This window comes from Gobius niger, assembly GCF_951799975.1.
Source record: "Gobius niger genome assembly, chromosome: 14".
NCBI classification, from domain to species: Eukaryota; Metazoa; Chordata; class Actinopteri; order Gobiiformes; family Gobiidae; genus Gobius; species Gobius niger.
In genome coordinates this window covers 6,887,104-6,901,157 of record NC_136865.1, presented here as the reverse complement: position 1 = coordinate 6,901,157, position 14,054 = coordinate 6,887,104, and the positions used below count along the sequence as shown (strand labels likewise).

Sequence of the window (14,054 nt, the reverse complement as noted above, 5' to 3'; positions counted from 1 at the left end):
AGCAAGACTTTGACAAAAAAGAAAATTAAAATGTGACAAAACTCGATATAAAAAGTGGCAAAAATTAGATGAAAAAGGGCGTGTGAAAAGTGAAGACGACATGGCGAAAACGCAAGGAAAAAAGATCAGTTTAGAAGAGTTTTTACGTCTTAGCTTTCAACTGAGGTCTGACACTGGCCTACTGTAAGCTCCAGTCGAGATGCTTTGAGATTTGGGTAAAGCTGAACTGGAGAAAATGTGCTTGGTTAAGGCGGGGGTTAAGAGGCCAATGCCGTTCCTGTACCAACAGCATCAAAACTGCTGCACCAGTAGTACCAAAACCTACTGTATGTGTATATGTTTATTCTTTTTACCTACAGTACCAACAACGCCACCTGTACCTGGACCACCTGAACCAAGAATAGCTTTGTAATTGTGACCATTTGAGCACCGAAAACCACCAGAACTGGTCCAGAACACAACTGCGTGTATGGTGTTTGATTAGGAAACATTACAGCACAGCTTCAGAAGTCAGATCTTTAATATTTCTTCTGTATGTGTATAAGTTTATGCTTTCTACCTACGGTTACCAACAACGCCACCTGTACCTGGACCACCTGAACCATGAATAGCTTTGTAATTGTGACCATTTGAGCCCTGAAATAGCTTCAGAAGTCAGATCTTTAATATTTCTTCTGTATGTGTATAAGTTTATGCTTTCTACCTACGGTTACCAACAACGCCACCTGTACTTGGACCACCTGAACCAAGAATAGCTTTGTAATTGTGACCATGTGAGCCCTGAAATAGCTTCAGAAGTCAGATCTTTAATATTTCTTCTGTATGTGTATAAGTTTATGCTTTCTACCTACGGTTACCAACAACGCCACCTGTACCTGGACCACCTGAACCATGAATAGCTTTGTAATTGTGACCATTTGAGCACCGAAAACCACCAGAACTGGTCCAGAACGCAACTGTGGGTATGGTGTTTGATGAGGAAACATTACAGCACAGCTCCAGAAGTCAGATCTTTAATATTTCTTCTGTATGTGTATATGTTTATGCTTTCTACCTACGGCTACCAACAACGCCACCTGTACCTGGACCACCTGAACCAAGAATAGCTTTGTAATTGTGACCATGTGAGCCCTGAAATAGCTCCAAAAGTCAGATCTTTAATATTTCTTCTGTATGTGTATAAGTTTATGCTTTCTACCTACGGTTACCAACAATGCCACCTGTACCTGGACCACCTGAACCAAGAATAGCTTTGTAATTGTGACCATGTGAGCCCTGAAATAGCTCCAAAAGTCAGATCTTTAATATTTCTTCTGTATGTGTATAAGTTTATGCTTTCTACCTACGGTTACCAACAATGCCACCTGTACCTGGACCACCTGAACCATGAATAGCTTTGCAATTGTGACCATTTGAGCACCAAAAACCACCAGAACTGGTCCAGAACGCAACTGCGGGTATGGTGTTTGAAGAGGGAACATTACAGCACAGCTCCAGAAGTCCTATCTTTAATATTTCTTTGAGTACATCCTCCTACAACATGTGTCTAAATGCAGATGTGAAGGTTTGAGGGTTGCTCAGGTTATCTCTTCCGCAGACCGGCCTTCAAAGCAGCGCTATCACGGCCCCGGCACGCTGCTGTATGTAACGGGATTTCAGACGAGCGAGAGAGGGAGGGAGAGGAAGAGAAAGAGAGGGAAGGGAAGGAGTGCAAGGTGCTCTTGTATTCTATCTATTTGGTGAAATGTTACACAATGTGGTTTTAAAATGTCCTTGATGCACAATTTCATCCTACATGGCTACGGGAAAGGAACCTTTTGAGTACATTCTAGTGAAAACCAAAAGAAATCCCGCTCTAATGTGCTCCCACATATGATGATTCAAACACCCCCCGCTGCCCGATCACTCAAACCTCTTTACGCGGCGGCGAGAAGACAACAGGAAAACAAGTGAAATTCCCCGAGCAGCCATCTCAAAGCCAGCGGTAGGAACTATTATCGCCGCCTTCGGGCTCACACTCCAAGGTCAGCCGTCTCTCACGCTACGTGTTTTAGAGACAACCAATCATTAAATTGTGAGTTTTATCCCATAGTTATAAGAGATACAAACCTCAGTCCTAAAAGGTAACCAATACCTTTAAGCAAGTGTACTGTTACTTCAAAATAATATGGGTCAAACTGACATGAGTAACTTGTAACTTGTAAGTAACTTCACACTTTTGCATCTACCTGGACCTATTCAGATAAAACAGAAACAAATAAATCTATTTTTTTTAACTATACATCAACATTTGGTGGTGTTTTTGTCTTGAGCTTGAATTTTGACCTCACTATTGTCGAAAGTATGGTTTAAAAACGGAGATGTACTACCGTTCCCCCTGCACTGTTTGCACTGCTCACTGCACTCTTCCCTGCACTGCATAAAACACACCACATTTGTGACTCCTCTTTTGCACGTATTTGCGATGTTATTCAGCCACAATTGGGCTTGTCAAATCCAACGTCTACCACCAGGACTGACATATTCAAATGTGTGGGAAGCTCTCTGTACTGTAGCCTATGTCTAAACTCTCCCGGTGGACACTTAAAGCACATAAATAATGGAGCGTTCTATTAACTACCACACTGGGAGCGGGAAGGTCGCACCCTGGAGTCAAAGTCAAACTCAATCTGCCCCATAACTCGCCGTAAAAGTGCCTCTCTTCTATAAATAGTGGCCAAAAAAAAAAAAGGAAGGGGTTGTTTCTCGTCGCTCCCTTTCCCCCCCCTGACCGACCCCTCAGACCCTCGCAGTGTCCGGTCCGGTGGAGGATTGATGGCGGGCCGCGGCGGAATTGGCACATCAAGGTGACTATAGCGGCGTGATCCTGCGGTTTAGACCCTCGGATCTTCTCCCTAAGGTGCCCCCCCCCCCCGCCCTCGACCCCCACTCGGCTGATCCACAGATGCATCAAAACTTGACCTTGGGGCGTGGGTCTAAAGTCAATGATAATAGCGTCTACCGCCGGCTTTGGGAGGGGATGCAGTGGGAATTTCATCTTGTTATTCTTCTGTTTTAAGAATCTGAAATGGGTGCTAATGCTGCTGCTGCTGCTGCTGCTATTACAACTACTACTATTTCTTCCACCCTTGAGAAAAATGAGCAACAATTCCCCCCAAAGTGCTTCACTGAATCATTTTTTCTTGTGTGCCATTGGCCCCACTGGTCACTATATACCGCTCCGTGTGACAAGAAATCTAAGCTAAGCAGGGAAGGGCCTGGTCAGTACTTGGATGGGAGACCGTTTAGAGCCTGGGTGAATGTAGTGAGTGAGTGAGTGGATAATTAATTCTGTCTTCCTACTTGAATCCACTCATATTAAATGGATACATTTTACAGGTCTTATTTAATTAGTATTTACTCAATTCCAAACAATGTGAAATCTAATGAAAACAAATTGCTTGTAATCTGTTGCCTCATTTTTACTGAGTAGACATGGTGTATCTTTTCTTACAGTGCACGTCTACCCTGTTACAACGCTGCTCTCTCATCAAAAAAACAGACCTGGAGCTGTGTGTTCAAGCCGCTAGCGCATCTTTGAGTAATCTTTGTGTCTTAACCGGTGGCTATTCTTAGCAGCAGCGCGGCGGCAGCTCCCAGAAAGCTCCTCCTGAAATTAGGCCTGTCTCGATAACAAATTTGAAGTTATTGAGGCAGGAAAGTAAAACGATATTATACTTTTACTTTTAATGATACTAGATACTGTCAGCTCTCGGGTATAACAATGACGGTAAGCCTAATCATATCCTGCAATACCACACAAGCTGCAATAAACATGAAATATGATGTCACTCAATTTGCTTCGGATAGAAATTAAAGTTTTACAAAGAAAACATAGGGGGGGTGCTGGTAAATGTACAGACGAAAAATATCGAGCCCAAAAATGTATCGTTAATCTGTTATTTATTGAACGATAAATCGATATAGTATTTATCCTGACAGTCCTACCTGAAATCCTACATATCCATCTCTCGCTAAGCTTAATCCTCTCTTCGCGAAGTGAAAGCACTCGCCGGACAGACGTATTTTTCTCCTTTTTCTCTGTTTCTTAGGGGTGTTTGGCAGCGGCTTAAGGGGATTTCCAGTGATTATCAGGAAGTGAAACTGTTCCAGATCAATATTGCATTTTCAAACCAACAAAGATGTGCTTGAGATTATGACCAAGCACCTGCATAAAGCAAAATACCCCTTTTTTTAATGAAATAAACATGACTTAATGGGTTTTTCGATTTTTGTTGAATGAATTTCCAGAACTCATTTCTGTCATGACTATGTCGTCTAAAGTGTAGAATAGAGCAGTTTTGATACAATATGCTAAGACAAGGGTGTCAAAGCCAAAATTCAGCCCCCACGATGGGTCGCGGGCCGCATATATTGTAAAGGACTGTGGCCTCATAAATAACGGCTTAAACTTATTGTGCTTCATCAGCCTGTGTCACATGTTTGTCAAAGTGTCATAAAGTCATTATTCACTCACTCCACACTCGATGGCAGTAAGTTACTATTGTAGCCACAGCCGCCCTGGGGCAGACTGACCACTTACCACGTGGCTACAATATGCTGTTTATATCCTGATCTCTTCTTATGTCAGTGCCCTCTGCTGGACACGTGTGGAATTATTTTCTTTTTTCAATTTAAGCTGCCCCCTCTTTAAAAATCCATAACTCCGCACAGGAATGGGTTAGAGATTTCCTTTTTTTTAATTACATGCTCAGGAATTCATGCTCCTCAAACGGCCACATTAAACCATGCAGCCTGCGAGACCTTGACACATGTGCGCTAAGACCACAACGGTCGGCTTGAATCAACAAGTGCTTTTTCCAAGGATTGTTTTCTCTTTCCAAGTAAAATTAAAACTAAATTTACTGAGTGTCGATGTTCCAGAGGCAGAAGTGCAACACAACCTATGATCGGGTTTCGACAAAAGTGGCAGTATCATGGTACCTTTATTTTGACATATTTTTACTCTTAGATATTTCATTTTTTAATCACACAAATGCCACATACGGTAATTTCAGAGATAAATGAATGCAGAGTATCACATGCCCGACTCCTGGAGTGATAGTGCGATTATTGTGTGTGAGCTGTAAAGTTGCTGTGGTGCTTCAGTGTGTGTGTGTGTGTAAAGTGAGAAAGGATAAAAAGAGAAAAGGGGGGGGGGGGGGACATAAATCCTTAATCATCATTACAAAAATAATTAAAACCATCCAATCACGTCAAAAACAGACTCCAAAGACTCAGGTCACGGACCGAGACTCCTCCAGGAGGGCTACAAAAAGGGTGGAGAGGAAGATGCAGGACAGGGAGGGAGGGAGGGAAAGAAAGAAAACAGGGGAGAAAGGAGAGGTGAAGCGGGAGAAAGAAGAAAAAAAAAAGGGGAAGAGGGGAAAATATAAAAAGGGAAGAGGAGGTAGGATGGAGGGGGGGAAAGGTAGAAGGAAAAAGTAGAGGAAGAGAGCAAGAAAGAAAATAGGAGAGGAAGGAAAAGGGGCAGAAAGGAAGAAAAGAAGGGGAAAAAATAAGGAAATAAAATGGAAATAAAATGGAAAAAAAGGAGGATGAAAAGTATGAGGTAGAGAGAAGGAAGGAAAAAGGGGGAGAAATGAGAAAAGGCATGGGGAGAGGGGAAGAAATAAGTAAATATAAAGCTCTTCCCCTTTGTATTTATAGAGAGAAGGGAAAAGAAGAAAAATGGTAAAATGAGAGGATGGAGAGAAGGAAAGAAAAACGGGGAAGGAAAAGGGGGAACAAGGAGAAAAAAGAAGGGGATGAAGTACATAAAAAGAGGAGAGAAAGTGAGGAGGTAGAAAGATGGGAAAAGAGGAGGAAAATGTAAGGGAAGAGAGAAGGAAATAAATGGGAAGAGGGGAGGAGAAAAAGTAGGAGGGAGAGAGGAGGAAAGTAAAAGGGGTACAAAGGAGGGAAAAAAAGGGAGAGGGGAAGAAATGATGACATACAAAAGGGGAGAGGTTGAAATATAGAAAAAAGGAGGAGGGAAAAAAGTAGAGGAAGAGAGAGGAGAGAAAAAGGGGAGAAAGGAGGAAAAAGAACGGGGAATGGGAAGGGAGAAGGAAAAAAAAGGGGGAGAGGTGAAAATATGGGGAAAGGGGAGGAGAAAAAAGATAAATAAATGAATAAAAAAGGGGGAGAGAGGAGAGGTAGAGAGATGGCCGGGGTGTAATTGAATTATGGGGGTGGGGTCGGGTCGACGTGCTGCCACAATGGGCATAGGCGAACCAGGCGATCTAGCTAAAAAGTGGGATTTGGCTGCCTCGCCGCACTAGCTTGTAAATAAACGGGATTTATAATAAGCGGAATCCAAATCCCAAATTTCAACCGGGGAAAGCTCGCTGGGTCCTGATCTGAGATAAATATTTGATAAATGTCCTCAATACAGCAGCAACAATATATTATAACAATATTTTACTCAATTCACACAAAAGCCACAGGCGATTTGTTCCGTTTAAATCAATTTGTGCCAAAATCAGGATAAAAAAAGGCCAAAATTTCACCAAATGAGAAAAATCCTGACTAAAATTGAACGTTTCCACATTTTTCGCTTGCAGTGTATTTCGACCTTTTGCATATTGTGGTTTCTGTTGCACTATGGGACAATACGGATATTGACAATAATGACAATCATTTGTGAGACTGAGAGGAGCCGGTGGTGCTCCCAGGGGAGAGCGGGAGGCCCCTGTGTCCGCTCTGATGTCGCTTTGTAAATGAAAATGTGGTTAGGCTTTACTGCTCTGCTGCATCAGGAGATAACGTAATGACTTTGGCGAAATACAGTGAAGTCAGAGGCGTTAGGAGATGCGGTCATGTCAACACAGCAAAACTAAAATACAGCTCTGGATATTTCCACCCAAAAAAGATTGACATGACCTGGCCCGTTATTTTGTCCATGAAGGCGTTAAACGTGTTAGGACAGAAAGGGGGAAAGGCATAAGCAGTGGCCTCTGGGTAAAAAAAAAGAGAAAAGGAAAAAAAAAATCCTATAGGTCTATGTGTTCACGGCGATTTAAACAGGAATAAAACAATCACACTTGACGCGTCTCCGTGCGTAAATGAAGCTCTCCAAAGTCTGCCCCTGACGCAGATAACAGAGATGGGAATCCTGGGCGCGCGCGTGTTAATTAACGTCTGCCCGTGTGTTTCGTGCGCGTGTTTGCGGCGTGCGTGTGTGTCCTCGTGCACGAGCGCCCCGGTGTCGTACCTGCGCGCGCTCTTATCTCGGTCAAGGCACGCCTCGGCTCGCAGACAAGAGGCTTAAAAGCGGAGACAAGAGCCTTTAACACCAATAAGACCGTCCGTAAGACCATCAAAGTGTCAGAGCTAATCCCGGACAGGGCTGTGCAGCCGCCGCCGCCGCCGCTGCCGACGCCCGGGGGCTGATGTGGAGCCAGAGGCCGCGCGGCTCCATCCACCGCGTCCCGGCTGCAGCGCACCGATACACGGGGAGGGATTTAAGCCTGGGGCGGTGACACATGGGCTTATTTTATTTTTTATTTTTATATGTTTGAAATATGGAGAAGTGTAAAAAAAAAAAAAAACACACATAAAAAATAAGCAGTGTTAAGCTTAAATGAAGACGTTTTTTTTTTTTTTTTTTTTTTTTTTAAGATGAAAAGGCAATTAAAAAGTTGAGAGTCACATTTCAACTCCAATGTTGCGGAATCCGAACGTTCCGGAGGCCAAGAAATCCTCCTTTACACAACTAAGAGTCCACAATTCCCAACACCACATACATCGCTCTGTATAAAAAACACAGAGTAAAGTGAAATCACGTTTACTCATCAAAAAAAAAGTGTGAGGGCTTTAGGCAACAATAAGTATTTGTACTACAGGCTGCGTAAACAGTCCAAACACACGTGCGTAAAACTTTGGAGTTCCAGGACCACGGACAGCGCCTCAGCTGTTTAGGGCGATTTCGAATACACGCGCGCTGTATATTTTTAAACAAGGTTGTAAATGTTTGCAGCATAATTGCAAGTGATTTAACTAATCATTTGCAATCACGTTTCATACGTGTTTGTTCCGCCACGGCTTCGTTTTGATTTTGATCTTTCTTTTCTTTCTTTTTTTAAGACTTCCTCAGCTGAATCAGTTTTTACCGCTGCCTACACATATAGTACAATTGAAGTTTGGTGGAAATAAATGAACGGACTGCGTGGAGCACCCATTCACAAGGGCACTGTAGTGGGATGTTTCAAGCGAGCGGTCCTTGAAGGCGTCATTGATGGAGATTAAAACATTTGGAGAAAAAAAAAGCAGAACGTTCTAAAGACGGTCGAGGCCTTGTAGGTAGGCTACTGGAAAAAAAAAAAGTTAAAGTAAAATTGTAAGCTTGTTGTAGAGAAATTACCAAATCAAAAGTTACAAAGACACATGTTTCAATATTTGTGTTTGAATTGCTCCAGGGGGGGGGGAAAACATATGGCGTCGATAAACGTACAAATATTCAAATCCTGTACAAATCTGCCTGATATATAGAAATGTGTTTACTTAAGCTTCACTGCGCAATTTATAACAATTACTAACTATTTCTGACAAATTCTTCTTTTCCCCCTCTCTCTCTCAGTTTTCCATATTTAAGTTTTTTTCCTACGCTACATCTTTCCAACCAGGACAATTCCGATTGCGAATGTTAAAAAAGCTGCTCCTTTACGCACGCACTCCTCTCCAACCAGTCAAACCTGCAGCGCTGAAACTGTCGCTGGTTAACCAGAGCACCAAAGCGCACTCTCCTCCTCCTCCTGGTTCCATTTGTTCGAGCGCCACCTTGTGACCAACACTGCGCATAGCAACCCAAACTGCAGACCCTTTCCCCCACTCCAAAAAACCCCTGCGTTTACTCAGAAACAACGCAACAGGCACAAGATGCTGTTACATGAGCCAAAGAACGCGTTTTGTTTATTATTTGAAGGAAACGAGCTTTTACGCACGGTGCTTTGGTGCGTAAACGACGCGTAATAAGATGATGTCAACTTTGAATTTGGCACAAGAGGAGGGGCATTCCTCGTGAGTAACATTGTTTGGACAGTTGTTGGTTTGTAAAGGTAACGATTACGCACGGCGCCGAGGGGGGGACATCACTGCGCCACTGCGAATTTGATTAACAAATGAGGCACTGACTTAAACCAGGATCGACCAGGTCTTAACCAGGACTTATTAGGCCAGAATCGAACCGGGACTGAGCTAATTACGCAAGAACTAAGCCAGAACTAGGACTAAACCAGAGGAAACAGGACTAAAACAGGTCTCGGACAAAAGGACAGAACCAGAATGCGACGCAAGTGAAAAAACAACAGTCTGAATTTGGGATTAAGCGTGGAAAAAACGTAAGCTACAAAACCAGGTACGAGGTCTAAACCAGGACAAGGACTCGGGACAAATACATGTTCAAAAACTAACTCAGCCCGGACTAAACCAGGTCTACATCAGGACTGAACCACCTCGAAACAGTCAACATTACGCACTTTGGGTTTGTCCACATATTCTGAGAAGGAGACGAAAAGGACAGAGTGCTTTCCCTCTCTGTTTCGCAGTAGAAAAAAGTTTGTGTCGGGGGGGGTGCGCACTCACCAGGCACAGCGCGGCCGTGAGCAGGTACACCGCGGTCCGCTGCATCCTCCTCCCGGCGTCCGCTTCCACTGCTGTCCCTCTGCTGCGCGCGCTCCCCCGGTGACCTCGCACCATAAATCCACGCGTGTCTTCTTTCTTCTTCTTCTTCCTCCTCGTCTTCTTCTCCTCCTCCTTCTTCTTCCTACTTCCCCACTCCTTTCTTCTTCTTTCTATTCTTTTTGGCCCCCCCCTCTTCCTTTCCTCAAGCGGCGGAGCTCCACAACAGCTGCCCGGCCACGAACCCCATGAGCGGCAGAGGCTGTGGCTTTTTGTGGTTCTGTGCTGTTCTTTTTTTTTTTTTTTTTTTTTTCTTAATCCGGGCTCTGGGTCATAGCGGTGGTTTGAGGGAGGTAAAGGACAAAAGGCAAACTGTGCGCTGCGCTCGCTTTGCTTTATACGTGCGGAGACGCGAGCGGCAGAGTGCGATTTGAGGGAAAAGGGGAGAGGAGGAGGCGGTAAGAATCTGGAGAGGGGGGGACTGCGCGAGGCTGGCGATGGGGAGGGAGGAGAGAGCAGATTGGTTTCTCTCTCTCTCTCTCTCTCTCTCTCTCTCTCTCTCTCTCTCTCTCTCTCTCTCTCTCTCTCTCTCTCTCTCCCTCTCTCTCTCTCTCCCTCTCTCTCTCTCGCGCGCGCTGTTTTCCTCGGTACGGCGCGGCGCGCGGTTCACCTTGGCACGAGGTTTTGGCGCTTGATGTAGATGAATGAGCTGACAGTCAACGCCGCGCTGCCAATAAGTCCAGCAAACACCCCGCTACACCCCTTCTTCCAGCCGAACACCTCACACTCCGCTGCCAGGACGCACGGTAAAGGCTGGATGCAGATCAGAGGGAAGTAACTTCAGAAGTCGTCTCGTGTTGCTCGGAAAGTACAGGGAATGTCTTGAGAGAAGTAAAAGTATAAGTCATACAGGCAGAGGTGGCCAGTATTAACTACATTTAGTTGAGGATCTGACTGTAGGGGAGATGCGGCTGTTGGTCGTCACGTTGCTTTTTGTAGCTGCACTAGGGGGCGCTTCAAGCAAAAAAATGAAATGATTAAAAGATTTTGGGCTCTTGCCAATTTTCTAACAGTCTGATGTTGTTTGCCTGTGGGTGAGTAGTTTCTCTAACATCTAATACACATGTGTCAAACACAAGGCCCGCGGGCCGCATGTGGTCCTTTATAGAGCATGAATTTCTGAGTATGTCAAAATAAAAGATAAAAAAGTATCTAGCCCATTCCTGTGCTGAGCTCTGATTTGTTTAGAGAAAACTGTGATTTTATTGTAAAGCACTTTGGTTGTTGTGAGTGTAAAGGGCTCTATGAATAAAATTTGATTGATATTTGATTGAAATAGCCAGAATGCTCACTCCAGCCACTAGGGGGCAGCTTAACCGTCAAAGACCCATGGCACAGCGAAGATAAAGTATTACTAACCTGCGGATATCTTCCAATCCATAACTGATAGAAACAAGCTCAAGAGTCATAGCTACAGGATGATATTCGGGATATCCCTGTACGTCATTCCTACACAGCGTGATGACGTTGCCAAGTTCTCCAATATTAGCGCCATCTTCTGTCACATGGTGCGCTAGCTACAGCTAGCGTACGGCGGGGTGGCGGGGTTTTTCCCCCAGACATTGTGCGTTCTGCAAAGATAGTTCCTCTCCATTTTGTGCATGGAGGCAACCAGAGAAAGCATCACAGACAACATCCTTTGTTGTGAAAATGATTCATCTTGAGGCATTTGTTTGGTTTACGACGGAAGAGAACGAGTTTGTAGTAAAGAAACGCTATTTCATGACGCACTTTTCACCGGTAGAATTATCAAAATATTGTGCTACAGCTGAGTGAAATAATCGTGGTCCTTGGTCCACAGGGCCCCTGGAAACAAATTCAAATGTCCATAAAGTTAGTTATGTAGTTTTAGCAATCAAAATTTGTAAAATATAAAATAAAATTCTGCCTAAATGTTTCTTTGTGTTTTCTGTTTAAAACCTGTTTATTATTTAAAAATAAATAAAAAAGTAAAACACTTGAAGGGTTCATATTTTTATGGCATGAAAATGTGGCAAACTGCTCCAGGTGAAAATCACCTAAAACACCTTTTGGGGCTCTGAGGGTTAAATAAAATAAGGGAAACAACTCCACACATGTCCAGCAGAGGGCACTGACATAATAAGAGATCAGGATATAAACAGCATATTATAGCCCTGTGGTAATTGGTCCGTCTGCTGTTGATGATTCCCTGCATTTTCTAAGCTCATTACATACAATTAACAAACCATTAACAATTACTTTTAATTAGTGAGACGAGCACATCATGCATTAATTGGTGAATATTGAAAAATCTATTCTGTCTCTATCTCACGATAAATTGGTCACACTTATTTAGCGTTTTTCTACCTGCGGCACTCAGAGCGTTTCACATCGAGGAACCACTCACCCATTCACACACATTCAGACACTGGAGGCATCCGTTTTTCCATGACAGTTATTTGAACAGATTTTTGAGAAGGCTCTTAAGTAATTTCTACAGCAAGTACTTTCACTTAAGTAATTTGAGGACCTGTAACTTTTCTGTTGGAGTAATGTTTAAACAATAGTATCTGTACTTTTACTCCCGTAACACAAGCTTGTATTGTGACACTTACCGGAGCAAGAAATATACATATGTCGAGGAAAAGTTCAGTTTAGCCTTAATCTTCTGACAAAACCATTTTTTAGTTTTAGTCCAGATTTGGTTCCTGTTCCTTTGGCTGTGAATTTAAATGAGACTTTGAGACGTATGAGAGGTTTTGATGATTTTAGTCTCTTCTTTTTATTTTTACTTAGTCATAATTTAGTCGATTAAAAAATATCAGTTTTAGTCTCATAAACAACTTTGATGTTAGTTTTAGTCTAATTGTAGTCAGCCAAGATATTAATTATGACGAAATTAAAGCAGTACTAAGTAACTCTTCCTCCTAGAGGCCATAAGCGCAACTGCAGGTGTCGTAGCAAGTTACGATTTTTTAACTTATTAATTGTCTTGGAGAGTAAATACTACGCTGACAGAAAAGGCGAAGGGAGAGAGGGTTACTGTGCATCCAATTATACAATGGAAATATTTTTTTTCACTCAAACTTGGCTGTAAATACTGTTTAAAGTGACGTTAGCCCGCAGTTAGCTTTGCCCGTTAGCATGTTAGCTTCTTCTTCGTGATTCCATTAGTGTGTATTGCTTTCTCCGGACCGGTGGCAGTCAAGTGGCAAACATGGTTTTCTGTCCAGAGACACCAGGGGGAGATGAAAGACCCTCCAATCATCCCATAAACACTTGTATTACCCCCACAGGGACTACGAAAAGGATTTGTTAAGGTAAACACGTTACTTAGTACTGCTTTAACACTGCCTATCTCCAGATGTGTAATAGGCCTGGATTAACCTATTGTACATGTTTATAGTGGTAGGGGAAACCGGAGTAGGGGATAACGGGGTAATGTGGAGCAGCGGGCAATAGGAGACACCCCTTGTATCTAGGCCAGTGTTTCCCAACCAGGGATGTAACATGATGTAACATTTTTTTTTTTTAATAGGAAAAGCTATATTTTTCAGTTCAATGCTTTGGGAGAATTTTAGGTTTATTTTGACTGCAACATTGTCCTTTTTCTTACAAATACCACTTTTAAGTAATTACTTTCTTAACAAACTGTAACACCCTTGAGGTAGGGGGTACACGGTTGACCACTGAAAGGCCAAAGGGGTACGAAAGACAAATAACGTTGGGGACCACTGATCTAGGCAACGGAACACAAATATTTTCAAGCCCCTCCCATTCCACACTTGCCAGGTAGGAGAGGTTGGTGCTGTGTTTTTTTTTTTTTTTTTTTCACAAAAATGTGTTTATGGATGTAAAAGTAAATTTTCTTTATCAAGTGTTCTGTGTAAACAAATTGGTTTAGGCAGAAAAAACTTCTATCACACATGTTGATGAGCTTCCGACATGTGAACCCATGTGCTTGATGCTAGTTAAAGATCAGCCTGAATTGCTAGAGTTGTTCTTATTTCCAAACTGGTGGCTGTGGGGTAAAGTGAGACAATAATCCAGGTGGGTCTGGCCTGTGTCCTGAGTACCAGGCTCTTCTAACTGGTTCTGATGGTCACATGTTCTGGGTCTCGGACTGTGCTCTGGCTAGTTCGGATTATGGGTCCATGTTCTGACCCAGAGGCTGTGTCTGTCGGCTACTCGCTGGTTTTGATCACCCTATGTGCTGACCCCCCAGACACCAGCTGTTCTGACCCCCACACTGTGAATGTTAATTAAAAGATTTTGAATGAATTGTGTTGTGTTTGATTGACTTTTAAAATAGCCACTTTTGATCACTTTCAAACTTAAAAGAAAAAACTGGTGGTTTCTCTTGTCTGTCTCAG

The 14,054-nt window shown here is 43.1% G+C and overlaps 1 protein-coding gene across 1 annotated transcript in view; it reads right to left on the bottom strand.

Annotated features, from left to right (window-relative positions):
* LOC306974159 (neurexophilin-1-like) overlaps positions 1-10,116 on the bottom strand; it is a 75,742-nt gene extending 65,626 nt beyond the window's left edge. Inside the window, exon 1 of the mRNA XM_079571329.1 lies at positions 9,625-10,116. Coding sequence (XP_079427455.1) covers positions 9,625-9,738 — 114 coding nt within the window. The 5' untranslated portion in view covers positions 9,739-10,116. The remainder of the gene's footprint in view (positions 1-9,624) is intronic.
* Positions 10,117-14,054: the final 3,938 nt, after the last annotated feature.